This window comes from Ahaetulla prasina, chromosome 1 (assembly GCF_028640845.1).
Source record: "Ahaetulla prasina isolate Xishuangbanna chromosome 1, ASM2864084v1, whole genome shotgun sequence".
In the NCBI taxonomy this organism is placed as follows: Eukaryota; Metazoa; Chordata; class Lepidosauria; order Squamata; family Colubridae; genus Ahaetulla; species Ahaetulla prasina.
The window spans coordinates 56,051,952-56,074,628 of NC_080539.1; the positions used below are offsets into that span (position 1 = coordinate 56,051,952).

Sequence of the window (22,677 nt, forward strand, 5' to 3'; positions counted from 1 at the left end):
ATGGTGGGGAAAGTAGAAGAAGGATGAGAAGGGTAGGAAGGATTAAGGAAGGGAGTGGCGGCCGAGCAGGCCTGATTGAGCATAATCTGAGTATAGGATCGATTGTTGGATAAGTGATTGTACTGTACACTGGTCAAATTGTGAGAATTATTATGGAAAATAAAAAAAAATTGCCCGGAAGGAGAAATACAATGAGGAAGGATATTCAAAAGTGGACTACTATTATCCCGTGGTAAAAGTTCGAGGTAATGCCAAATTGCAAGACAGGTGCCAAAACCAAGTTACATGCTTCTTTTTGATTGCCATCAAGTCATTGTCAACTCTTAATCATAAAAAGGCCTTTTCAGGATGAGCCTAATCTGGCCCGCCAAATTTTCCAATGGTGAAGCCATCACCACAACGGTATATTTGAATCCATTAACTTTGCTGCTAGTTATCCTCTTTTTTGTTCCATTTTTGTTTCAGCATTAGGACTTCTCAGGGGATCTGAATCTTTGCTAGATATGTCCAAAATATGATAATTTGACCCTAATCATGTTTACCTCAGGTGAGAACTCTGAATTGATTTATTCTATAATTCATTTGTTTGATTTCTTGGATATCCAACGGGAGTCTTCTCCCACACCAAAAGCATCAGCACTTTTCTACCCTGCTTCTTTGAAGTCCAATTTCCATACAATATTGCCTATATGATTTTGAACTTTTTGGGTGGAAACATGTCACATTTTAATATATTTGTAAAAGCCTTCATCATTATCCTACCAAATACCAATTTATGCATACTTCTTGATTGCTGCTTCCTTTGCTAGTTTGCTATTGATAGTTAATCCTAAAAAATTATTCAATATTTCAGTATCTTCATTTGACAGTTCTACAATTGGTTGCTATAACTGTTGTCATCAGTTCAGTTTTCTTCATATTTAATTATAATCCAATGTTTTCAATGTGCTCCTTGACTTGCATTATTACAGCTTCCAGATCATCTGCATTTTCAACCAGCATGCTAACATAATAACTGTAAAAGTCATTGGTGTTTCTTCCTCCAATTTTAAAACTATATTTATCTTCTTCCAATTCAGTTTCCTCTCAATATGTTTTCAACACATAAACGGAATAAATAAACCATGTCTCATTCCTTTGCCAATTTGGACTTACTCTATTTTATCATCTTCTCTCTGGATTGTGGTTACCTGACCTGTATATAGATTTTTAAGATTTTTTAGTATTAGATGTTCTGAGAGTTTCATTTTCCTAAAGACATCCCATAGATTGACGTAAGCATCCTGTGGCTTTCTCAGTTACTAACATTTATCAGCAAAGAGGTGCTTGTTCTCTTTGGACTTTACTAAAGTCATTTGGAACATCTGACATCTCCCTTTCCATGTAGGGCTCTAATCTTCATTGGATTATCCTGAGCTTTTTCTTTCTTTTCTTTTCTTTTTTTTTTTTTTGGTGCTAGCATGCAAAATAATGATATTGTATGATAGAATGGACATTTGGTTAAGCTTCCTTACTTTAGTACTATATTATATTAGTACTATAGTATATTAACCTCTTCCAATCTTGGCCACTGTGGGTTTTTTTTCCAGATCTGATACCTTAGTTTGATTACAATCTTTACTAATTATTCTTCTATTGTTTGCCATATTTCTACAGATATTCCATTAATTGCCATAGTTTTCCACTATGCATGCTCATTCAATGTTGAAAACTCCTTCCTTGTTGGGAGATCTTTCGGAAGTGCTTTCTTGCTTTTCTGTGTCAACTTTAAATAAGTCGCTCAGAAAATTCTGAACTGTAAGATGGGCAACAAATTAGACAACCAAACAGATAGAACATTTCTATTTTCAATGTTTACAAATGTTGTTTTAATTCTGTTTCTTGTCTCTTCTATTTGATCTCTGAAATTCTTTGTTAAATTCTTTCCCATATCCTTGTCTGCTTCAGCATCTCTTCTTGTCAATTTCCACCATTTGTTTTAGCATTTAGGTAGCTTTCTTCTGTTTCTTGTCTCTTCTATTTGATCTCTGAAATTCTTTGTTAAATTCTTTCCCATATCCTTGTCTGCTTCAGCATCTCTTCTTGTCAATTTCCACCATTTGTTTTAGCATTTAGGTAGCTTTCTTCTGTTTCTTGTCTCTTCTATTTGATCTCTGAAATTCTTTGTTAAATTCTTTCCCATATCCTTGTCTGCTTCAGCATCTCTTCTTGTCAATTTCCACCATTTGTTTTAGCATTTAGGTAGCTTTCTTCTGTTTCTTGGTTGTTTACAAGTCTCTTTTCATACTCATCTTTAACATCTTTATTTCATTCCGCAGTTCCTTTGGTTTCCTAGCAATAAGTTTAGGACTTCAAAGCAATTTCTTAAGTTCTCCTTGAAAATGCTGGGTATATGATCAATGTCGTAGTATAAAAATGGGCTGGTTCTAGCTAGATTTGGAACCTGCATAAAAACAGTTTGTGATATAGTCAATTTGATTGATGCGTACTCTGGCGATGTAGGCATCATTTTAGTTGTTTTTTTGTTTTTTTAATTGAAAAAGTTTTACAAAATTTTCCCCCCCATACATCCCCTCCTCCCCAGAACCCTAACCCTTCCCCTCCCTCCTCCCTCATTCCCCCATCCCCTCCCCCCCCGACTTCCCAGAGCAAATACAGAGTATTGTATCTAACAATCATAAACTAAAATATGCTAATTAACATAAACTCCCATCCCTCTTCTTGAACCTCAACTCCCCTTTTCCATAAAAAAAGAAGAAAAAGGAAAATATTAATACTAATACAATTATTTATTTATTTATTTATTTATTTATTTATTTATCATATTTATATACCGCCCTATCTCCCTACGGACTCAGGGCGGTTTACAGGCAGTTAAAACACATATAAATACAGATTAAAACGACAATTAAAAAACTTATTCTAAGCCCAAATCATTAAAACAGTATAAATAATAAAAAACCCCTTAAAACCAATTACTTTAAAAACCTAATCCAGTCCCGCGCAGATGAATAAGTATGTTTTAAGCTCGCGACGAAAGGTTCGGAGATCCGGAAGTTGACGTAGTCCTGGAGGGAGTTCGTTCCAGAGGGTGGGAGCCCCCACAGAGAAGGCCCTTCCCCTGGGTGTCGCCAGACGGCACTGCCTAGCTGACGGCACCCTGAGGAGTCCCTCTCTGTGAGAGCGCACGGGTCGGTGAGAGGTATTTGGTAGCAGTAGGCGGTCCCGTAAATAACCCGGCCCTATGCCATGGAGCGCTTTAAAGATTGTCACCAACACCTTGAAGCGCACCCGGAAGGCCACAGGTAGCCAGTGCAGTCTGCGCAGGAGAGGTGTCACACGGGAGCCACGAGGGGCTCCCTCTATCACCCGCGCAGCCGCATTCTGGACTAACTGAAGCCTCCGGATGCCCCTCAAGGGGAGCCCCATGTAGAGAGCATTGCAGTAATCCAGGCGAGACGTCACGAGGGCGTGAGTGACCGTGCATAAGGCATCCCGGTCTAGAAAGGGGCGCAACTGGCGCACCAGGCGAACCTGGTGGAAAGCTCTCCCGGAGACGGCCGTCAAATGGTCTTCAAAAGACAGCCGTTCATCCAGGAGAACGCCCAGATTGCGCACCCTCTCCATCGGGGCCAATGACTCGCCCCCAACAGTCAGCCGAGGACTCAGCTGACTGTACCGGGATGCCGGCATCCACAGCCACTCTGTCTTGGAAGGATTGAGCTTGAGCCTGTTTCTCCCCATCCAGACCCGGACGGCTTCCAAACACCGGGACAGCACTTCGATAGCTTCATTGGGGTGGCCCGGTGTGGAAAAGTACAGCTGGGTGTCATCAGCGTACAGCTGGTACCTCACACCGAAGCCACTGATGATCTCACCCAGCGGCTTCATATAGATGTTGAACAGAAGGGGCGAGAGAATCGACCCCTGCGGCACCCCACAAGTGAGGCGCCTCGGGGCCGACCTCTGCCCCCCCGTCAACACCGTCTGCGACCGGTCGGAGAGATAGGAGGAGAACCACCGATAAACGGTGCCTCCCATTCCCAATCCTCTAACCGCGCAGCAGGATCCCATGATCGATGGTACGGAAAGCCGCTGAGAGGTCTAATAGGACCAGGACAGAGGAACAACCCCTATCCCTGGCCCTCCAGAGATCATCCACCAACGCGACCAAAGCCGTCTCCGTGCTGTAACCGGGCCGGAAACCGGACTGGAACGGGTCCAGATAGACAGTTTCATCCAGGTGCAGGGGAAACTGATATGCCACCATATTTCTACAACCTTCGCATGAGCGGGTTGGAGACCGGACGATAATTACCTAAAACAGCCGGGTCCAGGAGGCTTCTTGAGGAGGGCCCTCACCACCGCCTCTTTCAAGGCGGCCGGAAAGACTCCCTCCAACAAAGAGGCACTCGTAATCGCCTGGAGCCAGCCTCGTGTCACCTCCTGAGTGGCCAGCACCAACCAGGAGGGGCACGGGTCCAGTAAACACGTGGTGGCATTCAGCCTACCCAGCAACCTGTCCATGTCCTCGGGAGCCACAGGGTCAAACTCATCCCAAAAAATATCACCAAGACCACCCTCAGACGCCTCATCTGAATCGCCGCAATTTTGGTCTAAACCGTCTCGAAGCTGAACGATTTTATCGTATAGATAACCGTTAAACTCCTCAGCACGTCCCTGCAACAGGTCATCCCGCTCCCCTGGGTGAAGGAGGGAACGGGTCACCCGAAACAGGGCGGCTGGGCGGTTATCTGCCGACGCAATGAGGGAGGAGGCGTAGCAATGTCTCGCTTCCCTCAGTGCCACCAGGTAGGTCCTAGTATAGGACCTAACTAGTGTCCGATCAGCCTCTAAACGGCTAGACCTCCAGGAGCTCTCTAGGCGTCTTCTCCAGCGTTTCATCCCCCTCAGCTCCTCGGAGAACCAAGGAGCCGGTTGGGATCTGCGCCGGGTCAGAGGCCGCAGAGGCACGACACGGTCTAAAGCCCCAGCCGCAGCCCGTTGCCAGGCTGCGGCTAGTTCCTCTGCCGTGCCGTGAGCCAGACCCTCAGGAAGTGGCCCAAGCTCCGTCCGGAACCTCTCCGGGTCCATCAGGCGCCTGGGACGGAACCAACGTTGTGGTTCCGTCTCCCTGCGGTGGTGAGTGGCGGTCAGAAAGTCCAGGCGAAGGAGAGAGTGATCTGACCATGACAAAGGTTCTATGACATTTTTTAAATCCAAATTAACTTGATTAATTTCTTCAACTCTATCATCCAACTGCTTTATATTCTCCACCTTGGTCTGAAACTCCTCTATTTTACTTTTTAAGTTCAAATTAACTTGATCATCCAATTGTTTTATATATTAAACCAGAGTCTTAAATGCTGCCACCACTTCTTCTCTTATCTCTTCATCCTGAGCTGCAACAAAGTCTTTAATTTTCAATATTTTCTCCTCAATTTCCTTATTTTTTTTATCCCGAACAGAAATTTGAGCCTTCATAAATTCCTTCAGCTCCTCTTGTAATTATGTAGTTGAATTAACGGGGCTCTAACTTCCTTGAAGACAGCAGGCTGTATTTGTACAGAAGCCATCTTACTTTGATTTTATAATTTAAAACAAAGTCAAATCTTTTCGTAAACACAGTATTTAAGTTGAATAAATCAGTTGTATAATCCTTCCAGCTTTCACTTTATAGTTTCTTCATATAAACGTAAAATCCAGCAAGTTTAAGCAAAGTTATAAACGGTAACAGTGTTAATAAACACCTTTTTGACTTTCACTTTCATGCCCATTATACTCAGACGCCATTTCTTTTCCTCTCAAACGGAATCCACACACGGGGTTGAGGTCTGGTACTCACATCTACCTTGCCTCCTGACATTGCTCTGTCTGGTTAAGTCAAAAATCCATTTAATCTCAATATTGATCGCAGATGTGGTTGCGGCGTTTTGCTCTGCCAAAAAAGACAGAGGCATCCTGGATCCGGAGCTCTTCGGGTTACCAAGGGAGCTCTTCCCTTCAAGCCTCCAGGATTATTCCTGGTGCTTTAGGGGGGGCTCTACCTCCACCCGATTGCTCATCTTTCCCTCTTCACCCGAGGGAAAGGATTCCAAGCCGCTAGACAGCTGATTTTCGCTGTCTTTGCGGCTCTAAGCGCTCCAGGGCTGGCGGTCTAAAAAGACCGTCCTCAACAACCAGCGGAGCCACAGGAAGTCCATCGTTTTAGTTGTTTTGAAGACTGTGTTAGCAATAAAGAAGTTATTGGATGACAGAAAAGAATGGCTTTCTCCTGCTTCTTTTCAATTTCCTAGGCCGTATAGTCCAACTACATTTTCCTTCCCACCATTTCCAACTTTGACATTCCAGTTTCAATCACAAGCAACACATGTTCTGTTGATTTCAGATTGCCCGTGACATAAAACTAATCAACTTCCTTTTCTTCTGCATCAGTGGTAGATAATCTTCATATGAAAGTGTTGTCTGCAAAATCTAATTGATGTTATCTGTTCACTGAATTGTTGTGTCTCGTTCGCTTTCCCCGCAGCCGGGCCCTCTTATCTCCTTCCGGACGCTGAGGAATGTCCTGGCATGCTTCCAGGCCCCAGCCCTGGCTCCATGCCCAGACAGGCCGAGGAAGAAGAAGTGCTTCCAGCCCCCAGCCCTGGCTCCATGCCCAGGCAAACAGAACAACTAGATCCCTCCCCCTCCCCCACAGCATGTGAGCCTGAGGAAGGTCAATTACCAACAGCTGGAGACTGGAGTGACCCTCGCTTCAGAATTGATAGGTGGCGTCAACAGAAGGAAGGGAGGGGCAGGCCTGGATAAGTGCTGAGTCATGGAGCCACACCCCATAGCCTATATAAAGGATCTGCTTTCTGACATTCTCTGAGTCAGGCAAAGTCTACCTTATATTGCTGAAATCACTTCCTGGTCTCCTGCCTGCCTTGAGAACTTTGCTAGGACTTTGGCAGAGCTGCAGAGGCACGCCTGATTCGGATTTCCCTGACCCGGCCGTCAGCGGAGGAGTGGGACACGACATGAATGTTCTTTACCTAGGCACTGTGTTTGATACAGTATATCTTTCCTAATATGAAAGCAACACTTGTTTTTCATGACCTGACCATTAAACAATATAATATCGTTCCCACTATAAAATATGCTTGCAGTTTTGGATTTTCTTTTCCTGCATGGTAATACAGTATCTTCAACTAGACGTCCAGAAGGTTTTCATCTAACCACATCCTAAAACTATTAGTACTCTGAAAGATCCTCAGCAATTCCTCAGAAACATGTTGAATGCCATCAGCCTGAGAGACCCAGCAGCCAGTACTATATCATCAGTCACTTTAATTTGTCTCGGTGATTTTCTTGTTAAAATACAGGAGTGGCTTACCATCTGCCTTCACCCATATAATATGAAATGATGCCTTTGCTGTTGTCATCAAAATAATAATCCAACCTCAGCATCTTCTTATGTTGCTGCTGCTTGATATAGCTTCTTGTCTGCTTTAGCTGAGCAACTAGAATATTATTATCTTGGTGTAAACTCCTAGAATTTTTCACTTATTCTTTTCAGGAATACCTACTTGCTCTGCTATGATGAGACATCACAGTAGGATGTGAGGGTATATGGTTGTTTAACTACTATTAAATATGGTAATGTGCTAATAATATGAAAATATTGCCCATATTGCAAGCATCTTTCCTAACATTTTCTATATAGATACTTCAATAAATACGGCAGATAAAATCCAGAGATGAATTAGAGTTTCAGGAAAGAGCACAGTAATGGCTATATTTATTCAAAAAGTTATAGACAAGAATGATTTCAATCAGAATAGAGCTGGAAGGGATCTTGGAGGTCTTCGAATCTAGTCCAAACCCCTGTTCAAGCAGGAGACTCTATACCAGTGACGGCAAACCTTTTAGACACCGAGTGCCCAAACTGCATGTGTGCGCATGCCCAAACTGAAAGGTCTGTGCATGTACGCAAATATGCACAGACATGCGCATGCACAGACATGCGCAAATGTGCACATGCACATGCACAGCAGAGACCCAAAGACCAGCTGGCCGGCGGGAGGCAGGACATCCCAACACCGGCAGAGCAGCAAGAGGTAAGATCTTTTTCTTTCATGAGCTTCTGTTTCATCTTTTGCAGGGAAACAAAAGCTCACAAAAGAAACGCCACGGAGACCTGGGACAATGCCGCACATGCCAGCAGAGAGGGCTCTGCGTGCCACCTGTGGCACAAATGCCATAGATTGGCCATCATGGCTCTATGCCAGTGATGGTGAACCTTTTCGGCACCGAGTGCTGAAAAGGGAGCACGCATGCGTTTGAGCCGCAACCAAGAAGTGGCGCTGGCCAGGGCACATGCGCGCACCTAAAAATGAACTTCTGGTTTCAGCTACTGAACTTCCGGTTTCAGCCGGCTACTCTTCTGGGTTTCTAGCATGCATGCGCACAGGACGATCAGCTGGCCAGCGCACATGCTCACGCAGGAAAACAGAAGACCAGGTCTTTCATTTTCTGGCACTCCCTCGTGCAAAAAGGCCAGCTGATCATCACGTGCACCTGCGCGCCAGAAACCCGGAAGAGGAACAGGCAATGCCTCGCGTGCCAGGTGACATGGCTCCGAGTGCTACTTCGGGCACGCATGCCATAGGTTCACCATCACGGCTCTTTACCATTTCAGATAGGTGGCTGTCCAGTCTTTTCTTAAAAACTCCAGTGATGAAGCACCTACAACTTCTGAAGGCAAGCTATTTCACTGGTTAATTGTCCTCCATGTTAGGAAGTTTCTCCTTAATTTCAGGTTACTTCTATCCTTGATTAGTTTCCACTCATTGTTTGTCTTGTCTTCTGGTGCTTTGGAAAATAAGTTGACCCCCTCTTTATTGTGGCAGCCCCTCAAATACTGGAATATTGCTATCAAGTCACTCCTAGTCCTTCTTTTCTCTGGACTGGCCATACCCAATTCCTGTAACCTTTCTTCATATATTTTTGTCTCCAGGCCCTTAATCATTTTAGTTGCTCTTCTTTGCACTTTTCCCAAGTCTCAACATTTTTTCTGTAATGTAATAACCGAAATGGGATGAAGTATTCCTGGTGTGCTCTTAGTAAGGATTTATAAAGCGGTACTAATACTTCACGTGATTTTGATTCTATGCCTCAGTTTATACAACCAAGGATTGTATTAGCTTTTTTGGTTGCTGCCGCACACTGCTGGCTCATGTTTAAATGACAGTCCACTAGGACAGATTTTCTCTAATCTGTACTTGTACTGTTGGTATTCATATTTGGTATTTATACAAGTATCCATGTTATATGAAACTATAATGAAAGCACATTTGTGGGCTTTCAAAAACTGAGTCAAGAACAGGCTGGGAAGATTGCTACGACTGCTGTCGCTTCCATAATAATCTTTGATTTATAACTCTAATTGAACCTGGAAATCATGAGGGTCATTAAGCAGGTCACCATGTGACCACCCAATTTTGTGATCGTTTTTGCTGTGGTTAAGCAAATGATGGAATCATTATGCAATCCCATTTTGCAAGGAATTGGAAGTAAACACTGTTTTCCAGCAAAAAATATTGTAAATCACAGTAATATGACTGCTGGACACTGCAAATGGCCATAAATGTGGGCTGGTCGCCCAATCTTGTAGAAGATTCCTTTGACTCTTGAAATACTACTTCATGGTGATGGTGGGCGGGTACATAGATCAGGTTACAAGAGATACCAAATTCTGATGAGTTTTCTAAGTTTCTCTTTAGCAGTTATGATAGGTTTCAGCTGTAATCCCAGCCCATGGAGGACCTATACAGTAGTTCTGAATCATCTAATGACACCTCAGGAAAAAGAAAAAAAATATAAGCACTTATATTTAGATGTTCCTCAAGAAAAACTATAAATGAAGGGGCTAAAATGTTTAAAAGTCTCTCAATTTTGTTACTTGAAGAAAATACAAATTTGTATCTAGTTCAGAGACTGCTCCTAATAAGACTTTCAGTGTTGCTCCTCTTGAGAATTCTCCAAGTTCTTGCTTCCTCTGAAAGCAAACAAATTAGCCTATAGAGATTTGAATGGAACCCTGCAGAGTGCAGGATGCATGTATCTATTTCTCTGAACAGGTCATTTTTCTCTCATGGCTTCTTGCAGTCAGAGGCTGCCAAGAACAATAGTTTGCCTTAATATTTCATATAAATACACCATGAAGCACAGTTGTTTTCACTCAGTGTGAATACAAATCCTCACAATACCAAGCTAAAAAAAAAAAAACCAGAAGAAAAAATTTGCAATGCTAAGTGAAGTACCATTACTATTCAAATATACAAAGTGTGTATATGTAGCAACGAAATAGAAAATGAATGCAAACATGCACGCTTTGTGGGGGAGGGAGAATTAAACAATACAGGTAGTCCTCAATTTACAACAGTTCATTTAGTGACTGTTCAAGGTTACAATGGCACTGAAAAAAGGGACATGACCGTTTTTCACACTTACAATTGTTGCAGCATCCCCACAGTCATGTGAATTACATTCAGATGCTTGACAACTGACTCACATTTATGATGGTCGCACTGCCACTGGGTCACGTGATCCCCTTTTGCGACCTTCTGACAAGCAAAGTCAATGGGGAAGCCAAATTCACTTAACAACTCTGTTACTAATTTAAGAACTGCAGTGATTCACTTAACAAATGTGGCAAAAGTTGTAAAATGGGGCAAAACTCACTTAACAAATTTCTCACTTAGCAAAATAAATTTTGGGCTCAACTGTGGTCGTAAAATGAGGACTACCTATATATTTGAATATCATCATTATCAACTACTTATCATAAAGCCTTTGGAATACAGAAAAATAAGTGGATTATTATAGCTAAAAATATAATTTTGCAACCACTTACATAATAATTTATATACATGCAATGAAGTGTGTGATTCAATTAAACTCCCACATTTTAATATTGCATTTAATATAATATATATTTGTTACAGTTATAATTGTTTTATATTTTTATGATGTACACCAACTGAAATTATGTGCTGAAATGGATGGCTGTAGAAATCAAATAAAATAAAATTAGAAATCTATAGAAGCATTATGAGTAGAAAAGCAACAAATGAGAAGACTAAAAGTATCATAGTATATGAGGTCCACAGAAGCCATTTATTTCCAAAAATGGCAAAATAAATAGATAGCCAAGGCTAGAAAACTGTTAGACTAATTGAAAAGGTAAATTGGTTTGATCTTCACATAATTATTCTTGTGTAACTTTCCACTAAAAGTAGCCTGCTTGTTGAACAGATATGAAAACTCAAAAAGTATTTGGTCTAACTAAAGGTGTTGTTTCACTTGGTTGTGTGATTGTTGTTTCTATAAGACCGGTAGCAGTTAAAAGTAATGCCAATGGACTGTTTTTCAACAAATTCAAAACACATGGATCCGGTTTAACTTTTAAAAACTAAGCAATGTATTTAGTATTAGTTCTATGTTAGAAACTCTATAGTCGCCAAAATACTGTATATATTGTTTATTAATGCATATAGGTACAGGTAATCCTCAACTTACAACCAGTCACATGGCAACTATTCGATGTTACTTTTGACCCAGTTTCACAATTCCAAAGTCACCCTCTCCCCACCATGGTCATGTGATCCTATTTTGGGCACTCATCAACTGGCCACATTTACAGCCCCCCATAGTCATATCACTGCAACTTATGGTTTGCTGAAAAACACTGTATACTTCTGATGTCTGGCACAAACCAGCCCATAGTAAACTTTAACAACCACAACTTTGTTTAATGACTGTGACATTTGCATAACGAGTGCCAAAAAAGATTGTAAAATCAGGTCTAGTTCCATGGTGATCTACTTTATGACCATCATAATTTATGTCTGTAATTGCCAGGATTTATTACAGTCATAACTTGAGGACTACTTGTATTTTGTGGCTAATTTCGTTCCTAAGAAAGACACCGACAAGTATTATTTTCATGACAGTTTATACTGAGAATCATACAGGGGTCCACAGAAATGTGTGAACATCAAAAACTGATCCCAGAACTGAGACTTGACAGTTTGATGTGTTGGGCCCTGGTTGTCATAAGCTCCACTTGAGGCTTGCTTGAATGAAAACCAGTATGAGGGATTGAGGCTATCATTGTATGGATCCCTTTCTTCCTACAGTAATTTAATCACAGAAGATGCAGCAAGCAATGCTATAAACCTATTCCAGGCAACTTTGACTCTGCATGTGAGACTAAGATGGTCTGAATAGCGTTTGTGTTCTGCAAGTTTGCCATTGAACCACAAAGTGTAGATGTCATTAGTTCTAGATGAATATGAGCTCCTAAAGTGACTAAATTTGATCTAAATGGAATATTATTTTTATGGTGGCCTAAGTGGAAGTATTCCGATCTTGTGTTATCTGGTAGCAGAAGGAAAAACTAAAGAAGCGATGCCAGCATTTGCATGAGACACTTTTGAGTGTGGTCTCTATAGACATATTTTGTTAATTCATCCTATTCCAGTAACTGCTATTTGAGCAGCCACCTTCCCTGATGGCAAAAGACTCACTCTATAAGACCCTATGGAATTGCAGTGGCCTGAGATCAGAAGGGAAATTGTCAGCGAAGACCACCTGCCTTAAAATTGGATCTATTAACCTCCAGAAAATAAATGCTTCCGTCTGTTACCTTCCTCCATTCTCTCCACTCCCCGGAAGGACTGAGAATAATCTTTCACCCAAGGAAACAGCACAGGGAACCTTATACTGCAGATGCCAAGGGTGGTCCCTAAAGAGAGCTACATGGAGAACTGCCTTTATAAGTTCTGTTGAAGATACTATTCAGATTCTAAATCTCCATGTAAGGTCATCTGGTGTAAAGATGATCTTGATGGAAATATGCAAAAATCATTACCTAGGCAAAAGAAGCCAAAAAACTTTTCAAGTCCAGAGTAAGGCAATATCAATTGGAAATGCCTCAGGGAGATGCCTCCTAATTCGCTGAAGTATAAAAGAGGGAGGAGGTACAGTACAAACAGCCTTGCAAGATTCTGTTAATATTGCCAATCTCAGTAAAGATAGTTTTAGCCTTCCTCTGGAGTCAATTTTCTGATTTGAAGCTGACATTCACCTGTCAGAAAGCTTTTCTGAAGTAGCTTAGGAGTTACTCAAGACTTTAGAAGTCATAGCGCCAAAGAAAATTACAATTATTTGGTAGCTTAATAGTATTGTACAGCTTTGGGTAAACATTACATTTACAGGATACAATGCTAATTTATACAAATTGTTTTGTAACAAATTATACCTGCAATACAGTACAGAATAAACCCTCAGACTACATTTAAGATTCTGCTCAGATACCAACTGTTTCATAAATATTCAAAATGTGCCATACCTGATACAGGAACCTTTTCACCCGCCAAAGTTCCATTTTCTTGCTGAGCTACCAGATTTTTCAGTATAACTTGTGTGGCTCCCAGTCTTGGCAGTGTGACATGTGTAAGAAATGGCAAATTGTTTTTCTTGGCAAATGCCTGACTGGTTTCTCTTCTTTTTCTAAGAAAACCACCTTCTGGAAACAATACAATCCACTTGCGACTACGGCTCCTGTAATATTTTTCTAGATGTTCACGGAGGAGTACAAGCTGCTGGTCACGATAAGCTTTTCCCTAAAATGGAAATGACAAAAAGAATACTAAATAAAATATCAGAATAATCTTTATTTTCCTACCCAAACCAGTTATTTTTACTGAAAAACTTCAAACAAATTTGTTTTCAATAAATTGTGAATTTAAGAAATAAACATAAAATTAATATATAATTAAAATATTTTACAGGACTTCAATTTCCTTTTTCAAAGCTAGATTCATACATTGCAATAAGGTATAATATGCTTTGTTTGATTAGAACTCAATATGAAGTATAAATCAAGTATATATGGATTTTTAAATAAAATATAAAAGAAGCTATGACTTATTACATTGTATGATGAGAGATCCTTAATGCTTTCTGATCTTGGTTGTTTTCTTACAGATGTTTCATTACCCAAACTAGATAACATCATCAGTGCTAGTAAGGAGTGGGGTTTGCTCTCAATTCATATTCTAATGGCTTGCTCTGTCACTGTTAGTGGGGATTGTTAGAGGTTCTTTGGTTGGGCTGTTTACTATTAGCTTGACATTCCTTGATTGGAGTATTGTTTACTTCTTGATTGTTGGTCTGATGTTAATCTTGGTGTTAATCTATGCACATGTGGGTGTTGATTGCTGGTCCAGAGGTATTTTGGTCTTTTTGATCCCTTTTTGGTTTGTTGATTGTCTCCCTGGCACAGTACAGATGTTGTCTATGTGTCTATTAATAACCAATTTGTCAGTGCCAGGTTTACAAGAATTCTCTAGTGTTTTTTGGGCCTGGCTTAGTGTAGGATGGTCACAATTTTCCAGTTGAAATTATGTCCATATGTTGTGAAATTAAAAAGGTTCTTTTCATCATGTCTGTATGATGATGGATGAGCCACTGTGGCACAATGATTAGAGTGCAGTACTGCAGGCTACTTCTGCTGACTGCTGGCTGACTGCAATTTGACAGTTTGAATCTCACCAGGCTCAAGGTTGATTCAGCCTTCCATCCTTCCAAGGTGGGTAAAATAAGCACCTAAATTGTTGGGGGGGGGGCAATATGCTGACTCTGTAAACCACTTAGAGAGGGCTGTAAAGCATTGTAAAGTGGTATATAAGTCTAAGTGCTATTGCTATTCTGCTAGTCCTCTGCCTGTTTGTCCTACATAGTAGCTTTGCAGTCTTTACACTATAGTTGTATATGACTCGTTTTTTCTTCTGAGGCTGCTCAATCTTTTGGTTTACTTAAGATGTTTTGGAGAGCTTTAGTTGGTTTGTTTGCTGCACTAATGCCATGTGGTAGTAATTGTCTGTTAGTGGTTTCTGAAATGATTTTGATATATGACAACATTATCCATTTTATGGCTTGTGTTGGTTGTGCTATATTGGGTTGAATAGTCAGTGCTCAAGTATAAACATATTGCAGCCACCCAGAACAGCAGAAAAAGGAAACAGAACATCTATACAACATATTCCAACAAAATGGATATCCATGCAATTTCAACAAATAGTGCCTAATTTAACAAGCCAAGTGAACAAAAAAATCAAAACACCTCCCCACCAGCAATCAACATTCAAATGAACATAGATGAACATAGACCAAGATTAACATCAGACTTATAATCAAGAAGTAAACTTTTTTCTTTTTATGACCCTGTAATTTCTTGTTTCGGGGAGGAGTGAGGGTGACTGAATGAAGCTGAGCTTTTTACTGGCCAGATAACCTTCCTGACACCTATGCAAATTTTGCAGCAGATATTTTCTCTTTGCACCCTAATAGAGAAACATTTGTCAATGCCTAGGATTGAATTCTCAGTCTTCTGAGTGGAAAGACCTCTAGTCCATCTTGCAACTCAATCAAGAAGTACACAATACCCTAATCAAATAACTGCAAAACAAGATAAGAGTAAACAACCCAACAAAGAACCACTAAGACCACTCCCACCAATACTGACAGGGCAAGCCACTGGAATATGAACTGAGAGCAAAGTCAACTCCCTACTAGCACTGATGATGTTATCTAGTTTGGGCAATGAAACATCTGCAAGAAAACAACAGAGCTCATCTCTGAACTACGAATATTTGTAGTAAATCATGGAGTTGTCCATTGTTTAAGCAATTCACAGAACTGAAAGAAAGATAGCTTTCATTCAAGTTTAAGTGTTGGGCCTGACATCTGAGGAGGTCCCCTTTTCAGTTTTTTTTTTTTTTTAGTAAAAAAGTTTTATTTCCATTTTCCAACAACCTATTCAATATACAGTCTCTTATTCAACATTAGTCATTAACTTTCATTTGTTACTTATTCGGACCTGTCCAGCTACCACTTCCTTCCTTTTCAGTTTTCTTGAGTGAAAGATCATTCTCAATCTTTCTGGTTTGTGCAGGGAATGGAGGAAGTTAAAAATAGAAAACACACACATGTAGAATAAAGCAAAATTCCTGGTGTCATATCTCAAAACACCTTCTGGAAGAGTTCTGTTTTCAGATGCGTCTGTAAGGTAATTCAAGTAAGTGCTTGCCTAATCTCTAGTGGCTGAAATAGCACCTCTGAGGTTTTTCCTCTTTCCCAAACTGCTTTTCTCAGAAACATCAACTTGATCAGTCCAATTTTAGTGGGTGACTACAGTCCTGAAGGTAACTTGGTGCCAGACCATAAACCTCCTCAGATGCCGAGAGTGGCACCTGAAGAAATCTACATGGAGAATGCCTTGATAGGTTGTCACATGTCCTGGTGAACATACTATTCAGATTCTCAATCTCCATAAATGGTCATTAGGTGTACATACTAGTAAAGATGACTGCGCACCAACTGTGCATTAATTGTTGTATTCTCATAAAGCAATCAGAGTCTTGTGGGATTGTAATAGGACATAAATGAAATAAAAATGATTTATATAAATTACTCAAATTTAAAATTATCTCTTTCCTATGTATATTTCTAAGTTTCCTAGCATTAAGGTTCAAGTTAGCAGATGGGCAAAGATCGAATCACTTCTTACAAAAAGTATCCTATTTCTACAAATGATCTTCCGTACATGTACACTGGACTTAAGCATGAAGCTTCAACTTTTAGAAATAATTGTCCCCCTTCCTTACCCTAGAAAAAGCATCCAAAACCTGTTTAAAAAATACTTTTAATCTTAATTTTAAAAAATAAAATTAAAAAGTGAATACAGAATCTGTTCAACTGGGTAAATAAAGCCAATGTAATCATAAACTTGTTAGGCACTAATCCAGTTAAAAGTAAACTCCCCAGAGAACAGGCAATCAAATTAAATTTAATTATTTGTGAATTAATCATTCTTTCATTTCTCCCTGTAGTCCAACAAGGTAGACCAGATTAAAAACACAATGCCACATAGATCAAGATTTTATTGTAACAAATGAATAGGTCCTCCTCTATTTTTATTTTCATATGAGCTAGGGAGGGGCCTGCCTGTCATGTTTACTCAAGCCTCTCTTATCTGACCATTCCTCCACTCACTGGAGAAGAACCTAATGCTGGGAAAGATTGAGGGCAAAGAAGAATGGGATGACAGAGAATGAGGTGGCTGGATGGAGTCACTGAAGCACTAGGCGTGAGCTTAAATAGACTCCAGAGGATGGTAGAGGATAGGAAGGCCTGGAGGAACGTTGTCCATGGGGTCGCAATGGGTCGGACACGACTTCGCAACTAACAACAACAATGGTACTGATTCTTCCTCCTGCCTTCAAAGTCATTCCCTATGTCCTCTATACTCTCCCATTGACATCCTCTTACTTATTTGGGGATAAATCCAATCAAAATATGTTCCTGCCATTATTTCTTTCGCTGCTAGCTTTATAACTAATTGCTAAATCTCCCAAGCTCAACAATTTCTAGCCAAACGGAAATTAATATTCAAAGGCTCTAAATTGTGTTCATTTCTTTTCACATTTTTCCATAGAAACCTGGTGTGATCAGAAACGGAAGGAGAGAAGCTACAATCTGTTATATAGAACTGAACTATACCTAAAGAAGAGCAGGAAATTGATATCAGAGTTTGCAGAGCTATGATCACTCTATTTTAAACATTGTGGTCTGGATCTAGGCTACTTCCATTCTCCAGCTACTCTCTAAGATAGTTCATTAGGAAATGTTATTTTTCAACTCACTCTTCTTTCTCCAGGGATCTTTTTTTTGTCTTTATCTTATAGCCTACATGTTCGCTTTAATCCTTTTGAAGTTTATGGCTGTTTGTCCTTATCACTTTTTTCTGTCTTTCACTTTCTTTTTCTGCAAACATTGTCGAACAGCAGGAAACAAGTTCCAAAAAGCAGAATATTACATCTGCATCAGTAGTATTCGCTGAAATACATACAGTTTATTGTTGGCTGTCTAATAATAAATATACTGTATCTTAGAATTTTCTAAATGAATAATTAAGTAAAGTCTATAAAACTACAAACGTCACTCAATTGGGGTTCTTTGCCTACATGTCTACTATGTAGATAAAATTATAAATTAAGAGATTTATATGATTTGTAAGGTAGATTTATGGGAGATGAATTTTACAGCTTAAACAACCCTTTCCACATCTGTAATTCTATGAAGATTATAAATGTTTTGTATATCAAGAATACATTACAATTTCTGGTCCCCTGACATTTAAAGATGCAAAATATTCTGTTGCACTGCAGTTGCAAAGAATCATCTATATGTGTAAAAACACTAAACTCTTAAGATAAGTATGTTTTACAGTTTTTAAAATGACTTGCCAAAGTTGTCTGAAAGGTGGGAGGTTTATATAAATGTTTTAAATAAATAAGTATGGGATACACTTGGCATACAGAGAAGTCATTCAGACAAAGCCAAAATATGGATTAATATTTTATTTTAAAAAGTTTGGATTCACTTGTTCCTATCTCACATTAGATTAAAAACTTGTGGCAAACCATGTACTCCAATCCCCAAAGAAGCATAGTTTGTTGTAAACAGAGGTCTTGTATTTTCTAAGTGGGTGAACAAAATAAATGACACACATCTACAGTACACCAAACCAGTATTTTTAGTAATTATTGTGTGTTTCTCCACATTCTGTTAAATTTTTCATTAATTGTTGACACTATTTGAAATGGATTTCAATTTAATATATACCAATAGCAACACAATAACATTTAGATTTATATACTGCCCCATAGTACTTTACAGCACTCACTAGGTGGTTTAGAGTCAGCATATGACCACCAGCAATTTTCCCGACCTTGGAAGGATGGAAGGCTGAATCAACCTTGAGCCAGCCAGGATTGAACTTTGGGCTATGGGCAGAGTTAGCTTGCAATACTGCATTCTAAACACTGAGCCACAAAGGTTCTTCATATACATTGACAATCATAGCAAGATACAAATAAATATTTAAGAAAGCAGATTTTACTATTAAAATATTTGTAGTTCTTGCCTGTTTTATAAAGAAGTCTCCATGAATCAGAGATACAATTCCAAAATTTGTGTATTTAAACATATGTTCCATCAGCCACATCATCCGACGAACAACCTGGGAAAATTGAGATAAGAAATAGTGTGCATTCTGCATATAAACAAAACAAAAATCAGAGATAGGTTTTCTGTTCCACAGAAGCAAATGTATAAAAATACAAAAATATTTTTGCTATTAAATAGAAAACTGAATACAAATTACATCCTTATAATGTTCATATAAATGTTTTTACTAAAAACTTATTAGCTTTCAAGAAGCATTTACTAAAGCAACATTCTCTCAGTATATTTCTCCTTCCTAAAATCCTCACTTTCACTTTATATAAAATCAACAAATAGCTATTTCTTCACTATTTTGAATAAATCATATTATTTAAAATCCAGTTTCATTAATTAACATTTTTAAAGATCTCATGCAATTTTTATTTCTATATGAGCATTTTAATTTATTTATTTCAGAAAAAGCAAGAGAATACAAAGCAAACCTGTAGATGGTAAACAGAATTTGCAAAACTATATTGATTATTCAAAAAATATACCTACCCAATAATACTTTTTAAGATCTTTAAGACTTTCTATTTTAGAGAGCATTCTTTTACAATGTTGACTTAATTTTTAAAATTTGTGTAGATGTACAAAGTTAACAAAGTTAAACTTATTGTATTATACCCATCACATTCATTTTGAACATGCCATTATATGCTCTCTATTTTATTTGTCCCATTTTGAATGATATAATTTCTTATGCTACAAAAATGAGATAAGAAAAAACATGAGGATCAAATTAAGGTATCTAATTGCCAATGAAAGAGGCGGTGGTGAGACCCCTCCTCAAGAAGCCTTCCCTGGACCCAGCTATTTTGGGTAATTACCGTCCAGTCTCCAACCTTCGCTTTATTGCGAAGGTTGTAGAGAGTGTGGTGGCGTGGCAGTTTCCTCAGTACCTGGAGGAAGCTGTCTATCTAGACCCGTTCCAGTCCGGCTTCCGGCCCGGGCACAGCACGGAGACAGCTTTGGTCGCGTTGGTGGATGACCTCTGGAGGGCCAGGGACAGGGGTTGCTCCTCTGCCTTGGTCCTGTTAGATCTCTCATCGGCTTTTGATACCATCGACCATGGTATCTTGCTGCGCCGGTTGGAGGGGTTGGGAGTGGGAGGCACCGTTTATCGGTGGTTCTCCTCCTACCTCTCTGACCGGTCGCAGACGGTGTTGACAGGAGGGCAGAGATCGACCGCGAGGCACCTCACTTGTGGGGTGCCACAGGCTTCGATTCTCTCGCCCCTCCTGTTCAACATCTATATGAAGCCGTTGGGCGAGGTCATCAGTGGCTTTGGGGTGAGTTATCATCTGTACGCTGATGATACTCAGCTGTACTTCTCCACCCCAGGCCACCCCAGCGAAGCTGTCGAAGTGCTGTCCCGTTGTTTGGAGGCCGTACGGGTCTGGATGGGGAGAAACAGACTCAGACTCAATCCATCCAAGACGGAGTGGCTGTGGATGCCGGCATCTCGGTACAGTCAGCTGCACCCGCAGCTGACTGTTGGGGGTGAGTCATTGGCCCCGACGGAAGGGGTGCGCAACCTGGGCGTTCTCCTGGATGGACGGCTGTCGTTTGAAGACCATGTGGCGGCCGTCTCCAGGAGAGCTTTTCACCAGGTCCGCCTGGTGTGCCAGTTGCGCCCCTTTCTGGACCGGGATGCCTTATGCACGGTCACTCACGCTCTCGTCACTTCTCGCCTGGATTATTGCAATGCTCTCTACATGGGGCTACCTCTGAGGTGCACCCGGAGACTTCAGCTAGTCCAGAATGCAGCTGCGCGGGTGATTGAGGGAGCGCCATGTTGCTCCCGGGTAACACCACTCCTGCGCAGTCTGCACTGGCTGCCTGTGGTCTTTCGGGTGCGCTTCAAGGTTTTGGTTACCACCTTTAAAGCGCTCCATGGCTTAGGGCCCGGGTACTTACGGGACCACCTGCTGTTACCTTATGCCTCCCATCGACCCGTACGCTCTCACAGAGAGGGTCTTCTCAGGGTGCCGTCCGCCAAGCAGTACCGGCTGGCGGCCCCCAGGAGAAGAGCCTTCTCTGTTGGAGCTCCCACTCTCTGGAACGACCTTCCCCCCGGTTTGCGCCAAATATCTGACCTTCGGACCTTTCGTCGGGAATTAAAAACTTATTTATTCATCCAAGCGGGACTGGACTGATTTTTTAGATTTTTAAATTTCTAAATTTTAAAATTTTAAATTTTTTATATTTTCTGTAATTTTATATGGGGTATTTTAGGTTGGTCAATTCGACAGTTTTAATTCGGCCACTATTGAATAGGTATTTTAAATTGATTTTTAACTTTGTATATTTATTGTTTTTTATCTTGGCTGTACACCGCCCTGAGTCCTTCGGGAGAAGGGCAGTATAAAAGTTTAATAAATAATAATAATAATAATAATAATAATAATAATAATCTGCTGTTTCCCAATTTAAAAATATAAAACAAAAACAGATATGTAAAAGAGTATAGGTAATCCTCGAGTTTCAACAGCAACTGGGACTTGGATTGCTATTGCTAAGCAATGTGAATATAATGCATGTCACATGATCATATCATTTAGCAATGGCAGTCCAGGTAGTCTGAATTGCCTCTATAACCGCAAGATGTGTAAGTTGTTAAGCAAAGAAGCAATATTATACTGATGATACTCAACTTTATGACTTTCTATCATTAAATTCAATCAGTACTTTTGAATTTTCTTAAGTTCAAAATGGGTGAAAGAAAAAGAGAAAAACAACCAGTTGAATTAGATGAAGACAAGATGAAAAGATCGTAAACAGAACTTGGGGACTGAGGTTCAACCTCTTGGAAAAAATTGCATTCTCCTTAAAAGATCAGAACCCATATGGGAATGTTTCTTGAACCTCAGCTATGAGTGGATCTGTTGTGACCCAGGTTCCTGGACCCGGACTCCTGGACTCGGATGATTCAGAAAGTGAGGGAGAAGACCTGGCAAGCCCTGCTTCTCTAGGGCCCTCTCCCTCCCTGGCACCCATTCAAAGGGAGGAGGAGGGGCCGGCAAGGCCTGATACTCTCGAGCCTTCTTCTGATTTGGCAACGCCCCAAGAACAGTTTTGGAGTGATGCAAGACTGCGCAGACGTGACCGGCGCGCGCAGCAGAGGAAGCGTTGGGATAAAGCCAAGGAATGATGGTCATGCAGTGACATCTGCAGAGACTATAAATAGGAGGCGGGACTTCCTGGTTTTTTGTCTTGGACAAAGCAATGAATTTGCGCGGGCAAACTGTATCAATGGAGGGAAGAATATATTCGTGAGTAATTCTGGCCTTATCTATAATTTCCTCGTTATCTCCAGAAACTTGGCAGGCCCAGGGGTAGACATGGCTAGGACATTTATCTATGTAAATAAATTAGAAAAGGAGACCTTTGACTGACTCTTTGTTGGGAGTATTGGGGGAGGGAAACAGAACATTTTGTCCAAGACCCCGACTAAACCATCTTCCACCAAAGATGGACCAGCAGCAGGTACAGCAGCAGTTACAGCAGCTACAAGCGGCTAATCAACAGCTCCAGCAGCAAGTGGCTCACTTGGCA

At 40.5% G+C, this 22,677-nt stretch overlaps 1 protein-coding gene across 4 annotated transcripts in view; it reads right to left on the reverse strand.

Annotated features, from left to right (window-relative positions):
• LPGAT1 (lysophosphatidylglycerol acyltransferase 1) overlaps nt 1-22,677 on the reverse strand; it is a 65,774-nt gene that overhangs the window by 19,047 nt on the left and 24,050 nt on the right. For 3 of the 4 annotated variants that reach the window (XM_058165330.1, XM_058165328.1, XM_058165329.1), the window contains 2 exons: nt 19,040-19,168; nt 13,400-13,673 (listed from right to left, as the gene is read on the reverse strand). In XM_058165330.1, coding sequence (XP_058021313.1) covers nt 13,400-13,673; nt 19,040-19,168 — 403 coding nt within the window. The remainder of the gene's footprint in view (nt 1-13,399; nt 13,674-19,039; nt 19,169-22,677) is intronic. The other variant, XM_058165331.1, reaches the window with a different exon arrangement.